Below are 16,187 nucleotides of genomic sequence, written 5' to 3'. Positions count from 1 at the left end.
ATTCATAATCAAAATAAAATATGTTGACCCTCATACTAACTCTGCACCCCTTCACATAAATTGAAACAGAAAGAGTAGTACTGAATAAAATTACTCAGATTTTAGCAACTAATAAGATTATAATTATAAATCAATAGTTTCATGGCCATTAGCGCAACTCACACTTTTTAATAACACAAGACTTAGAGATATAAATAAATACGAATTACAAACACACACATAAACACACACAATCACACATTCCATGCACGAAATAACAACAATGTTCTCAAAATGTTACATGAGCCAACTTAGAAATTGATGAAGAAGTTACATGAAAACATTAAGAAGAATACCATAAACAAAGCCTAAACTCCTATAAATACCTAAACACATGAACTCCTCAAAGCATCACAAGTTAAAGCAACAAAGCAATAATACACTATACTTCCTCATATTTAATTAATTATTTTATTTCTAAGAGAAGAGATATGGAGAATAATGGAAAGGGCAAAATAGGCACATCAAACAATGGAAGCGTGTTTCCAAAGAAAGATAAGAAGTCAGTGAAGAAAAAAGCAATTGAAAAGATAGGTAAAACTGTGGTGTCCACTTTCAAGAATGATAAGAAAAAGATTAACCCCTCTGATGGCACATCTTAGTCCCCTTACTATAATCAACTTGCTTTTAAGATTGTGCTAATATTATTGAATAATGTATTTATTTGATTCTGATGTATTTTGAGGGTTTAACTTATATACATCTCCAGTATTGTAAAGATTAATGTTTACATTGGTTACCTTCTTTACTATATTGTTGATGTATATAAGTTAAACTCATTTAATAAACTATATATGATGTAGTTTATTTTTTTCTTATGAGAGTGATATTTTCTTTGTTTAATTAAAACCTTTAAGCATGTTGTAATAAGTTGTAACACGAGTTTTCGTTTCCGTTTGTTAATTTCCCTCTTCAATAGTGTAATTTCATTGTTAATTTTTAAATATAAACTAAAGTGAAGTACTTGGATTTTGAGAAATCTTAATAGCTCAATTAGTTTTAAGAAATTATTATTATATTGATTAATTTTACTTTGTTCATATTAATTAGCTCTTGAACGTCGACTCCGACAGGAAGCTCACGAGAGGGAAAGAGAAGAAAATAACCAATGACATTATCCCAAGGCCCAAGCCAAAAGAAATTCTTGGGTCTTTAAAGTTTGTTTAAACTTTCAACGACCATACTAATTATAGGAGTAAAATAAGAAAAATTTAATTAATTCTATCCTAATTTAGTAAGTGATCAAGTAATATGAGACAAATATTTTTAATAAGATGTTTATTTAATATAAAATGGAGGGAGTATATGTTTTCAAGAAACACAGATAATTAATCCACAAAATTTACAATAAATCCCCTTTACACCTTACAAACACAAAAATACAAAACAAAAATGAGAACACGATAAAGGAATTGAACACAACAAATTTTGAGAAGAATTGGCCCACACGCTTATTACATTAAATAAAATCCTTTTACGTATTATTTAGAGCATGTGTTATAATATATTTCTTTGAGCTCGAGATGTTTTTTCATGTAAATATTATGGTAGGGACATTTTTTCGTTATGTAAATTACTATCTACATATCTTATTATGAGTCAAATTAAATAGGAGTCATCTTAATTAATCCACACACCCACAAATTACCCACTCCTCCAATACACACACACACAACCCATGCAACAATATGATTTTCTCAAACTTTATTTTTTTTTGAAAATATTAGCAGTTATGTTGACTCGTAGAACTTTTCGTGTAGTTTTTAAATTTTATTTTAAAATATTTGAAGAGTCTATACCTGAATTCTTAATTAAAAAAATTAAAGTTGCCTTGACCCTTGTGTTCTGAACATCTTCACATGCATTGAGGGAGAAAGAATTCTAAATAAAAATTACTTTGATTTTAAAAACAAATTTAGATTGTATTAAAAAATTGTACGTATAGTTTAGTGGTGCATCAATACGAACTCACACATTTTAATAACACAAGACTTGAGATAAAAATAAATACAAATTCCAAACACACACAATCACACATTCCATGCAGGAAATAGACAATAATGTTCTCTCAATCTTACATGAGGTAACTTAGAAATTGAACAACAAATTACTTGAAAACATTAAGAAGAATACCATAAACAAAGCCTAAACTCCAATAAATACCTCAACATATGAACTTCTCTAAGCAACACAACTTAAAGCAACAAAGCAATATATAATACACTACACTTGCTCATATTCATAATTATTTCTAAGAGGAGATCATATGGAGAATAATGGAAAGGGCACATCAAAGAATATTGGAAGTGTGTTCCCAAAGAAAGATAAGAAGTCAGTGAAGAAAATGGCTGTTGAAAAGATTGGCAAAACTGTGGTGTCCACTTTCAAGAATGATAAGAAAAAAATTAACCCATCTGATGGCACTTCTTCTTAGTAGTTAGTCCCATATCTATAATGAACTTGCCTTTGAGATTATGCTAATATTATTGAATAAATTAATATTTATTTGATTCTGAAGTTTTCAAGGGTTTAACTTATATATATCGTCACTAATATAAAGAATTACACTATTTACCTGATACTGTTGATGTATATAAATTAAATTCATTAGTGAGATGGTGTAATATTTTGTTTTTCAAAGAGAGTGATTTTTCCTTTATTAATTGACCTTCAAGAATGCTATAAACTATAACATGAATCTTCGTTTCCGTTTGTTAGTTTTCTTCTTCTATAGTGCTATTCCGTTGTTAATTTCTCAATTTAAACTAAAGTGAAGTATTGAATTTCTGGGAGTCTTACTACATACGTATTCAATTGATTGATTATCTGAACTTTTACTTGAGGTTCGATTTTCCGTCCTTAATTATAATCCTTCCCAGCTCATTTCTGTTGGGAAAGGCAAGCACAAAATAAATGTGCACGATAGGGCAATAGCGGAAAAAAAACCAAGTCCAAACTTTCCCTTCTATTTGAACCAAGAGAATACAAAATAATGCAAGAAAAACACCGTTTGGGGCAGCAGACCAATCAACCAAGCAAGCAAAATAAATCAACAAACGAGACACCAAATTTAACATGGAAAACCTCTTCGGTGTGAAGGGTAAAAATCACAAGGCCAAAGCTCCACTAAAATCAACAAGAGTTACAAAAGTGTTCTCCAAAATGGCCACCAACAAAGTGCCAAACAATGAGCAACACAACTACAAGATAACACCAAAAACTAGAGAAATAAAAGGAGCAAAAACCCCAAATACGCAACTACTATTCACGAGCAAAAATCTAGAGCTACAGGAATCCAAACCACTCTCTCAGTTCCCATTCAAAGATTAAGTTGAAAGGAACAAGCTGTCCTAAAATCAGCTCAATCGGATAAGAAACAAAACGGGAATCACAATTTGAAATTGACTGCTAGGGCTTGTGCGAAAATCTACACTCTCTCACTTTTCTCTCTATATGGCTGCTCTCAATCTCTTGTGATATTTCAAAATAAGACCTAAAAAGAAAATCTTACATATGCACCATAATATTGGGCTTATGGGCAAAAGTGAGTTAGTCAATTTGGTCTAAATTTATCCACAAAGGAAAGAAAGAAAATCCAAAACCTTGGACTTTTATTTATCCACATAAGAAGGAAAAAAGACCCAAAACCCAACAATTTCTCCTTCATCATTCCCTATCCTCGTTATTTTTTATTTTTAAAAAGAGTACTCGAATTATTATTTTAATATGAGGTGAGCATTTTAAAGATAAATATTGAAATCACTATATCCTATAACACTGAAGGGTCTCCCTGTCACCGCGAGGAAATGTTGAGGCAACAAACTCAAAATGTCTAAATGATATGACATCAAACTAGGACCCCGACCAGTCTTAACATAGACTCGAACACGTGTCACCACCCCGACTTGACCCCAATACCAACCCGAGACACGATCCTAGCCCCAATCCTCTATACTGACTCCATCCCACCGTAGAACTTGATTCTCAACTCGACCCTAGCCTAACTCTAGCCCAGGATTTGAACACCGACCTCAGCCACGACCTGACACCCAATGACGTTGATGTTGAGACCTACCCCGATCTTGATCCCAGATTGAATCAATCATGAGAAAATTGAAAAATATGTAATTGCATACCAAACACACCCGTTCTCTCAATTTTACATGAACTAACTTAGAAATTCAACCAGAAATTACATAAACTGTTAATTTTAGAAGGTATTCTATGTATTAATTAAGCATAAAGTTTTCAAGCAAAAGGTATAGACATGAAAAATTGAAGTTGAAATTAATAATTTGAATGCGCTTATCCCTGAATTTGCGAAATTATTAAATCTTCTATTACTTTCATATTAATTTATTTGTGCCATTAATATATATTTTAAAACACATCTAGCTAGCTGACTATTGAGATTTAAGATACTTCTCTAGGTAAGATTATGAAAGGGACATGCTTCCTATACAAAAAATTACTATTTATATATTTTCAAGGCAAAGCGCTAGTAATGAAGATAGTGAAATTACATGGAAAAATAAAATCAATTTTCTCTTCAATTGGTTAACTATTCTTTTAAAATAAACTGAACATTTCCTAGAAATGTAAAACAAATTAATTAGAAGTCATCCTGATTAATCTACAAACCCACACAAACCTATTACCCCAATAACACACACAACCATGCAATATAAATAAATAAACTATATAGAAAATTAGTTTTCAGTAATTTAAATTAGCATGAAAATTAATTTCCTAGCTCATCCACTCACACAATTTCTTAATAACACACATGATCACTTCACATTAAAATTAACAATCCGAAAGCACACACCCACATAAACATATATTCCATGCAAGAATTTTTAAAATAAAATAATAATTAGTTTTTGGTAATTTAGCTTGAACAATATAACTACGTAGTTTCCTGGGCTCAACCACACAAACAAGACTTAATTTCTTGGATAGTCATCTCAAGTTATGAAAATAACATACTATAACTTTTTATTATTATTTGCACAACAAAATCATACAACAATTTTTTTTTTACTCAAACCCCAAAAACCCACACTCACACATTCCATGCAAGAAATAATTAACAATCTTCTTTTAATCTTGCATAAGCTAATTACTCAGAAATTCAACTACGAGTTACATCAAAACTTTCATGACCATAAACAAAAGCGTCAAAACTCCTATAAATACCTCAACATATGCACTCCTCAAAACATCACAAATTAAAAGCAAACAAAGCATTAATACACTCCCTCGTATTCATAAGTTCTAAGAGGAGATTATTGAAGTACTGTGTCTGTGTGATCATTTCATCTAAAAATTTAAGTTGTTACAGAGAACGACACAGTTTTATTTACTTAGTTATACTATATTATCAACAAAGATATGGAGAATAATGGAAAGGGCAAAGAAGGCACATCAAAGAATGGAAGTGTGTTTCCAAAGAAAGATAAGAAATCAGTGAAGGCAATGGCTTTTGAAAAGATTGGCAAAACTGTGGTGTCCACTTTCAAGAATGATAAGAAAAAAATTAACCCCTCTGATGGCACCTCCTCTTAGTCCCAATGAACTTGTTTTTTTTTTTGGATTGTGGTAATATTATTGAATAAAGTATTTATGTAATTCATATGTATTCCGAAAGTTTAAATTATATACGTTGACAATATTGTAAAGAATGTTTACATGATTTACCTGATTCCTTAAGTACAATACTGTTGATGCATGTAAGTTAAATTCATCAATAAATTATTGTTTAGTATTATGTTATTTTTGTGATGTTAATTAGCCTACAAGCTAAGGACGTTGTATGTTGTTATAGAGTCTCCATTTTCGTTTATTTAATTTTCCTCCCCAAAAATGTTACACCGTTGTTAATTTATTTTTTTTTAGGTTAAACTAAAGTGGACTACTCACATTTTTATTTTCAAATAGGGTGAAAATTTAAGGTAAATAATGAAATCACATTCTATAATGCCAAAGGAAACACTTACACACGATAAAAAATTTTTGGTTATCTTATCGATACTTGTATTTCATACGCAACAACGCAATATTAAGAAATCAATATATATAATAGCAATGAAAATTATGAATCTAGTATGTAGTAACAAAATTCAGGGGACATCAAGCTGACAGACATTTTTTAAAATACATCTAGCTAGTTAATCGTCGAAATTAAAGATGAGTTGTAATGTGAATTGAGAAATTGAAGAAAATAAGTTAAGAGGAAAATAAAGTTCATTTCTTCTTTATTGATAGTACTGAAGAAGAGATTTTTTGTGCTTTCAAATAGAAATACTTCTTTTAGCTATTTAAAAAGAGAGACGATTCAAAATTACCTCCCTTTCCAACGTCACCTTCGCATTTGTCGATAGCTATGACTTCGCCTTATTTGACACATTGAAAAACATTTTTTTCTTATTACTAAAAGCAGAAAGAATTCTTATATTTCTTTCTTTTTTATTTGCACAAGTTTTTCAAGTAAAAACAGTAAGTGTTATATGATTTACTTCGTTTTTTGAATTTCACTGAAGTTCTACAATATCAATTACCAGTATTGCTAAATAGTGTTTTATTTTATTTTGGAAGAAATTATTCCAAATCTTGGACAAGTATAAAGAAATTAAATTCTTTAAGAAAATGCAATATTCTGTAGGCTTGAAACTTTATTTTTCGTTGATTATTTTCATTTCTGTTTATATATTTTGATAGTAGAAATAACAACTTTTTTTCATGTAAGATTATGATAGACATACTTCCTTTACAAGAAAAAAAAATATAGAATTTCTGGTAATGAAGATAGTAAAATTACATGGAAAAGTAAAATCAATTTTTTTTTTATTGGTTAAGATTTTTTTGAAATAAACTATTATCATAAGTATTACGGAGTACTTGAACATTTCCTAGAAATGTATGACAATCACATGATTTTTTTAAAAAAAATAAAATAGTAGTCATCATAATTAATTTACAAACCCACACAAATCCATTACCCCTCCAACACACAGACGACATTTTCAACATTTTAAGTTAGCATGAAAAAACTAAATTCCTACTTTACTGGCTCATCTACACATATGACTTCACAAATATTAAAATGAACAAACCAAAACCACACAAAACACACATTCCATTTCAAGAAAAAAATAAAATAAAAATTAGTTTTTGGTAATTATTTAACTTGAAAAATTAATAGGTAGTTTCCTTGGCTCAACTACACAAACAAGAGTTAATTTCTTGGATGGTCTTTTTATTTGGACAACAAAATCATTCAACTATAATTTATTTATTTTTTTTACTTCAAATTTTCATTCTCTCTTTGTTAGCCTTAGATAAAAATATCCAAAAACCCACACTCACACATTATACATAAGCTAATTACATAGAAATTCAACCAGAATTACATGAAAACTTTCATGACAAAATAAACAAAGGCCTCAAAACTCTTATAAATACCTCAACATATGAACTCCTCAAATCATCACAAGTTAAAGCAATAAAGCAATAATACACTACATTTCATCATATTCATAATTATTTCTAAGAGAAGAGATATGGATAATAATGGAAAGGGCAAAATAGGCACATCAAAGAATAATGGAAGTGTGTTTCCAAAGAAAGATAAGAAGTCAGTGACAACCATGGCTGTTGAAAAGATAGGCAAAACTATGGTGTCCCCTTTCAAGAATGATAAGAAAAAGATTAACCCATCTAATGCCACCTCCTCTTAGTCTTACTATTTGGATTGTGCTAATATTATTGAATAAAGTAGTTGTTTGATTCTGATGTATTTCTAGGGTTTAACTTATATACATTGATATTATTGTATAAAGAATTGTGTTTATATGATTTAACACTGATTCTTTATGGTACTGTTAATGTATATAAGTTAAACTCATTAATAAATTATTGTGTAGTACTATTATGTTATTTTTGTGAGGGTGATATTTCCTTTGTTAATTATCCTTCAAGACGTTGTATGTTGTAATATTAGTCTCCGTTTTTGTTATTATTTTACTCTTTAAATCGTGTTATTGCGTTGTTAACTTCTTCTTTTTAAATTATTTTTTTTAAACAACAACTAACGTGGAGCACTCAAATTTTGGAGAATTTTTAGTAGCTAAGTTGATTTGCTATTTGAACTTTCACCTTTTCTGCGGGGATGACAACGGGGCGAATGTGGGGTGAGGTGATTTTAAGGTTGTGCGGGACATGTTAAAATATTTTTTTTTAAAACTAATACGGGCAAGTTGCGGGTCTATGCGGTTTTATACGGGTTCAAACTTAATTTAAACTTTTTACATGTTATAAGAGTGATAGAGCACCTTTCACAAGTAAGAACTAAGAATACACAAAATGACAAATTCATTACTCCCTCCGTCCCATTTTATGTGAGGTAGTTTGACTCGGCACGGAGTTTAAGAAAGAAAGGAAGACTTTTAAAACTTGTGGTCCAAAATGAATGATAGAAATTTGTGTAGTTGTAAATCATTTCATTAAGGGTAAAATAGACATTTTATAGTTAAATTGTTACTTAATATAGAAAATGTGTTATTCTTTTTGAGACTGGTTAAAAAAAAAGTAAGTCACATAAATTGGGACAGAGGGAGTATTTTTTATTCAAACTATAATATCAATTGAAAGTTTTCTTTTAAAATTAAGTAAAATATTGAAGGTTGTAAATGAAAATAGTTCAATCAAAACTAATACAGTTTCTTACATGTTTTTTAATTGACCTCTAAAAAAAATCAAGTTACTATTTATTAAGTTAATACAACTTAATGAGAGTAATAAATTTATTTTTATGAATTTTATTTTTTGTGTCAAACTTAATCAAAAAGGAAAAGTATTCTTTTTGAGACTGACTAAAAAAAAAAAGTAAGTCACATAAATTGGGACAAAGGGAGTATTTTTTATTTAAACTATAATATCAATTGAAAGTTTCTTTAAATTAAGTAAAATATTGAAGATTGTAAATGAAAATAGTTCAATCAAAACTAATACAGTTTCTTACATGCTTTTTAATTGACCTCTAAAAAAAATCAAGTCACTATTTATTAAGTTAATACAACTTAATGAGAGTAATAAATTTATTTTTATGAATTTTATTTTTGTGTCAAACTTAATCAAAAAGGAAAAGTATTCTTTTTTAGACTGACTAAAAATAAGTAAGTCACATAAATTGGGACAGATGGAGTATTTTTTATTCAAACTATAATATCAATTGAAAGTTTCTTTAAATTAAGTAAAATATTGAAGATTGTAAATAAATATAGTTCAATCAAAACTAATACAATTTCTTACATGCTTTTTAATTGACCTCTAAAAAAAATTAAGTCACTAGTTATTAAGTTAATACAATTTAATGAGAGTAATACATTTATTTTTATGAATTTTATTTTTTGTGTTAAACTTAATCAAAAAAGAAAAGTATTGAAACAATTATGCATGCAGGTTTATGCGGGGTAAGGTGGGTCGGATTGAAAAATAAAAAAAATTGTCATGCGAGGTAAGGCGGAGAGGAAAATTTATCGGACGTGGTATACAAAGTATAAATTTAGAAAAATAAACAATTTTTTTATTTCACTCTCTCAAAAAGAGATGTGAGCCATGGAAACAACGTGTGTTGAATGGATACATTTTCAATTAATGATGTCATATACGTATTCAAGCAATTTTAATGTATAGACATGAAAAGTTGAAGTTGAATCAACAATTTTAGTGCTTATCCTCAAATTTCTGAATAATTAAATCTAATATTATTGACATGAATTTCTTTGTGCCATTAATAAATCTTTAAAATATATCTAGCTGATTTGAGCTCTAAGATATTTTTCATGTAAAATTATGATAGGGACACATTTCCCCTTCAAAAAATATAAAAAAATTATATATGAAAATGAAGATAGTGAAAACTGAAATGACGCAGAAAAGTAAAATTAATTTACCATTTGATTAATTCTGTAAAACTAATAAGTTTGAAAGTTAATAAAGCTTAAATATAATGAAATTCCCCTTCCAAATCCTTAGTAGTGGTTAAATATTTTTTTAAAAATTAGCTAATATCATGAGTAATATGGAGTACTTCATTTCCAAGAAATGTATATATATAACTATTTCATAGGTCGTTAATTGAAATTAATAAATAGAAAAAACCAAAATTAATTCACGCATCCACACACAAACCCACACAAACCCATTCCCATCCAATCAAAAACACACATATATACGCACACCCTATGTAATAATAAATTATTATGTTGAACAATAGTTGTCCACTATATTAACTTAGCACAGAGATTAAAAAGCAGTAAATGATAGGGTAATTTTATCAAATCACCCTTATTAAATATAAGCTATCTAAACATTGAAAAATAAATACAGTATTTAATAGCAATGGTAAAATAGACACAACATGACATTGATTTTATAAATTGAACAAGTATTGTTGGACATCCCAAGATTATATAGTGGACAAATAAAAATGGACGGAGAGAGTAAAATAGGAGTAATATATTTTCAATTTTGAATAACACACCGGCTTCCATTTAAAACCCCCCAAAACTCACACAAACACATATTCCATGCAAGAAATAATCAACAATCTTCTTTTAATCTTACATAAGCTAATTACTAAGAAATTCAACTAAAGTTACATGAAAACTTTCATGACATTATAAACAAAGCCCTCAAAACTCTTATAAATACCTCAACATATGTACTCCTCAAAACATCACAAGCTAAAAACAACAAAGCATTAATACACTCCCTCATATTCATAAGTACTAAGAGAAGAGATTGTTGAAGTACTGTGTGATCATTTCATCTAAAAATTTAAGTTGTTACAGAGAATGACACAGTTTAATTTACTTAGTTACATATATTATCAATAAAGATATGGAGAAGAATGGAAAGGGCAAAGAAGGCACATCAAAGAATGGAAGTGTGTTTCCAAAGAAAGATAAGAAGTCAGTGAAGGCAATGGCTATTGAAAAGATTGGCAAAACTGTGGTGTCCACTTTCAAGAATGATAAGAAAAAGATTAACCCCTCTGATGCCACCTCTTCTTCTTAGTCCCAATGAACTTTTTTTTTTTTTGAACCCTCAACGTTGCCATCCCCACATCTGTTGCATCGACTGTATGGGTTGTTGTATATCAAGTTATTAAATAGGGATCAACATTAACTTGGCTTGTTGTAAATCAAGTTACGCGCGGACGGCGGAGCTATCAGTCTTATTTTATGTTGATGCTTCACTTAACTCTACGCCAACAAGCATTCAGACTGCTCCATTTAAAAAGTATATTTTACACCTTTGATCGTTCACCTCTAAGGTAAAAAAACAAATCAGATGCACTTTTTGAACGTAAAAAACGTCATTCACTTGATTTGCACACCAGAACGTGTAGATATATATACATACATACATATTACTACTCAGAATAATCAAACAAACATAAGTATGAAGTAACTCTATGTTAGAGGCAATAGAGGATCATCTATATTACAAGTAGACATTTCAGTGCCCAGGCATCATGTTTTATCATTGTCAACCCTTCTGGCTATTTTCTCTCCTCACTGATATGCACACCTACACCTCTTTCTATAGCTGAACCAGCATTTTGAAACCTTGACTCGAAGTCAAATGTGACAAGATATTCCTTAGCCTCAGGATTTTATCGGAACAAAGCATCATCGGTAATGAGATTAACCCTACGTTTTCAAACCTTCAAGTGCTCTCAGTTTTGTCCACTACAGCAAAACGGTTTTGGTTCATGCTCAAACCTGATGTCTGTAACTGTTTTCTCCTCTGAATATGATGCAAGGCAGCTTGTCGATCATTACGAGCCTCAGCAGAGTCTGGCTGCAAAACAAGTCCGATTTATGGTGCGTAAGTGGTTTACTGAACACGTGAGCATCAATTACGAAGGCAATCAATCTGACACACTTAGCACAATATTCCACTGAACATTTCAGAACTAGGATGTGATAGAAGTAAGATGAATAGAGTTAGACAATTGCTTAAATCTCAAAAGACAGTTTGTCCTCCAGATACAAAGGTAGTAATATTGACCTTTGGTATTGGCGTAATACATTAAAAGCAAAGAATATCCATTTACTCATAAAGGAAACATCTCAGTTAAAAAAGATCCTCAGAAGAAGCAAGCGTGAGCATTAGTTATAAATTTAATCTATACCTTGATGGCTAGTGCTCTGTCTAAGCTTTCTATAGCACTGTCAGGCTCACCATAATTCAGCTGTGCTCTACCAAGGGTGACCCACGCCTGCAACAGACAGAAGAACTAGCAATAAGCACTGGAATAAAGTAGTGTACATTCTAGTGATAGTAGAAATTGACCGTTCCCTAAGAACCAGAAGCTTGCAGTCAACCGCCTTTTAGTCTAAGCTTCATTTTCCAAAGCTGTAAATAGTTTGGATTATGGAAACGGAATAGAAAAAGAGAGTGCCTTTTGCTTGATCATTCCATCAAGCTCTAAGCTTAACTATGCACGCAAGTATGACCAGGAAGTTCAAAGTGCAAAGCTGCTTCTATCATGAGGTAGCTTGTCGGTACACCACTAATTACCTATCTTAACCTCTAAAGCCAGTAATTTATTACCAAGTGAAGACATAGAAGCATTGAATTTGCATAGTCTAGGGAATAGATGCAGGAAGAGGTAGAACAAAAAGGAAGTAACATGCACATTGGGTGAACAATTAAGGCTGAAATCCAGAGGACTTTGCACATGAAAACTAGCCCATGACACTTATAGCCAGTTGAAGTTTGACAAATTAGTCTTAGAAGTATTGAAACTGAATAGATCACAGATAAAAAATATGTTGCGTTGTTCATCAGGATCCCCCATGATATTAAGCAAGGATGGTGAGGGTTCCCAATTATTGCAGAGCACTAAGAGTTGCGTTTACATGCCTAAAGCAGGTATATTAACAACAGGTGAAACAATAGTAAAACTGAATGATCAACAGTTTCACACACCTCACCCCAGCTTGGTTCCAACTCAGTTGCACCTGCTCAAACAGGAAGCAGGTTACATATGAGTCATGAAATATATCATCTGAAGTTATTTTATACACAAACACAGATCAATGACTTAAAGAGGGCATTAGTGACCATGAAAGTAGGCTAAAATCCAACTTTGAATATCTATATGCCAGATATAGATTTACAACAGGAAGAATGTGGAAAAGAAAAATCTTCCAATGCTAAGGAAAAGATAAGTAAAAAATAAACTTAGTCTTGCTCTAGGTTCCCACATTTGGCTGTTATCAAGATCATATTTGAAATGATATATTTGCCAGATTTGTCCATAACCTTAAAGGTGAGTCAAAAGTAGGCACTAAGAAGCTTCAGAGCCTAAAAGTAGGTGCATAACCTTTAATGAGATATAGCATTGAAAATAAATCCAAGTAAAATATGTTTGTGAATTGACATTATCTCAGCATAATTTGCTCAGGAAATGAGGAGAATTTCATTCGAATTAATGTGAGACTCAAAACATACGAGTAGCAGCTTGTAGCGCCTTCCATGTTTCTCCAAGTTCAAGCAAAATTTGAGCCTTCTGTTCATGCAGAATGGCACGATCTGGCATCAAAAGTAGAGCAGATTCCCACTTCCCAAGTGCTTCACGATATTTCCCTTTCTTCAAAAAAATAAAAATAAAAAATGAAAAGAAGAGAGACTTAACCCCAGCTGCTGGATCATGCTGTTGGAATTTGGAAATGATAGCAACAATCAATGAAGTGTTCGAAATCACTCATCCAAAAATATTCTTCGAGGACTCAATGAGGGTTTGAATGACCAAATATGGTAAGAGTCCCGCACCCTTATCCAGAGGTAAAAAAAGATCCTTGCAAGATAGATATTTAGGTTTGCAAAAGAGGTCATGAGTGCATAGCCTCACTCTCTGAACCGCAACCAGGCTATCTACAAGAGAACTTCTGACATCCAACTCACCTCAACATATACTTTTTTTTTTTTTTGAAACTGGTAATGTTGTATTCCTCAGCATTTAGGATATGTTGGAGACCTCCAAAAAAGGTTCTCACCACAACATATACTTACTTACCAATGTGTTGAATCTCACCTTTAATTGTTAGTGTAACTTTTGATACTAAAAATCCGTATATAGCCTTAACTTTTAATTCTATGCGGAGGCTAACTTTTAAGGCTTCCTTTCGACTTCAGAGCCACTATAAAATTAAGTTAGCATTGTCTTTAGCCTCAGCTATTAGTGTTAATGCAAAATGTAGTACAACCTTACCTTTATACAAGCAACTGTATTAAGACTTACTTTCTGCAGTAGATTTACCATTGTGCTTTTGCAAAATATACTTCATATTGAGGTCATTTCACACTCAACTTACCATCGCGCTAAAGCTCATCTTTAAGATAAAAGTATTAGTGAAACACCACTTATACCCCCTTTCTCCTCAAAAAATGTGTGACAAGCAGCTGTGTATATTCTTACTTTCTACAATACAAAGAGGCTAGTTTCAAGACTCAACTCTTCACTTCAGTTCACCCTCTTATAGTTAACTTACTGAACGTTGACGTCCAGTTATAAGTGGTGGTGCAAACTGCAGTACAACCATTTGGCAAACAGCCTTCCTATTTCACATAGCAAGGCAACTATTTGAAAGACTGAACTTTTGACCTCCAACTCACAACTCCAAACTTTAATGACACAATTAATTTCTAAGGGGTTGTTTGGTTCGCAAATAAGTTATACCCAGGATTATAATGTGGGGATTATAGTGTATATATATATACTTCTTTTTGTAGATGTTTGATTAACTTAAATTAAAAATGAAATATACAGAGCATAATATAAAACATGTACTTGATTTTACAATAGACAACGATTATCTCAGGCTAACCGGAATACCAATTTAATTCTCAGATACTCAAGTATGTCCAAAAAGTAAATGAAGGCTAAATAAGAATGATAAACAACTTAGAACTATTGAAATTACTAATACTCCTTTAGAATAACACTAGAAAAAACCTCATCACTAACATAAGATAATCTTTTACTTCATTTCCAACTAATCAATAAAGATAAACAATATCAAGTGATAACCATACCATCTAACAGCAATTTGCTAAAGCTAATCTCAATCTATTTTTCAGAATTTGTTTAAAAATTTCACATCTTTAACACCAGGACACATAAACGTATTGAACAAATCTGCTCAGATAATAGAAAGAACAAACAACAATTTGTAAATTATACGATTAAACTAATGAAATTACAAAAAGTAGAAAAAAATAGATAAAATACAGAAAAAAAAAGAAACCCATGTGAGGAAATACCTCAGCAAGCTTATTTCCTTGTTGTTGAAAGGACTCAACAAGCTTGATCGTATCGTTATCATCATCTCCATTAACTTTAGAAATCTCTTCGTTTTTAGGAAGTTTTTCCTTGGGAAACGTGGAATCTTCAGTAGGATCGAAAGGTAGGTCTTGGAATTGAGAAATAGGTCTCTTGTTAGGGTTCTTTTTGCTCTGATTCTTCCATGTCATCTTCATCTTCTTCGAGCCGTTTCTCTGTTTTGGCTGCCAGTTGAATCAAAGTGAACACCAAAAGGTTAATTTCAAATATACTCACACAACTTTTAATCTTTTATCTCTATAATAACAAAAAAAGTCATAAATATTACGTCCTAATTTATGAGATACTTAACATTATTTCATTTTAATTTACCTCATATCTTTTCAATTTCGAAATTTAAATAACCTTATTTTGATCCTAATTTTTTCAAATATATTGGATTATTCATTGAAAATTCAAATTTGCCACAGACAAAAAAGAAGAATAAGATTTATTTGGGGTCAAATTAAAGGAATGGAATTTTAAATATTTATCATATTAAAGGTGTGAGATTTTTTTAAAATTATTTTTATCATTTTTAGGTAAAATTATAAAGGTATTTTTTTCATATTAAATTAACAATTTTGCCAATTTTATAACTAATATAAAGTCGTAATTTTTTTAATGAAAATTATAAATTCACGCTCTTAATATGTGTGTACATCACACGTTTTTTCAATTTAGCAACATTAATGTTACACAAATTCAGCCAATAATTAAAAGTATTTAAAAGTTAAATTTTATTAGG

The 16,187-nt window shown here is 30.6% G+C and overlaps 1 protein-coding gene across 2 annotated transcripts; it reads right to left on the bottom strand.

Moving 5' to 3' along the window:
- Positions 1-11,413: 11,413 nt before the first annotated feature.
- On the bottom strand, positions 11,414-15,688 carry LOC102598826 (tetratricopeptide repeat protein 33). 2 transcript variants are annotated; one of them, XM_006367052.2, is made up of 5 exons: positions 15,382-15,688; positions 13,570-13,708; positions 13,045-13,076; positions 12,245-12,331; positions 11,414-11,906 (listed from the first exon to the last, which is right to left on the bottom strand). In XM_006367052.2, the coding sequence occupies exons 1-5, from the start codon at positions 15,595-15,597 to the stop codon at positions 11,826-11,828; spliced, it is 555 nt and encodes a 184-aa protein (XP_006367114.1). In that variant the 5' UTR covers positions 15,598-15,688; the 3' UTR covers positions 11,414-11,825. The 2 variants fall into 2 exon arrangements, with proteins under 2 accessions (XP_006367114.1, XP_006367113.1); XM_006367051.2 differs by having other exon boundaries at positions 11,414-11,910; positions 15,382-15,684.
- Between the last annotated feature and the right edge of the window lie 499 nt (positions 15,689-16,187).

Source organism: Solanum tuberosum, unplaced genomic scaffold (genome assembly GCF_000226075.1).
Source record: "Solanum tuberosum cultivar DM 1-3 516 R44 unplaced genomic scaffold, SolTub_3.0 scf00724, whole genome shotgun sequence".
Taxonomy (NCBI): domain Eukaryota; kingdom Viridiplantae; phylum Streptophyta; class Magnoliopsida; order Solanales; family Solanaceae; genus Solanum; species Solanum tuberosum.
This window is presented reverse-complemented; position numbering and strand designations above follow the sequence as displayed.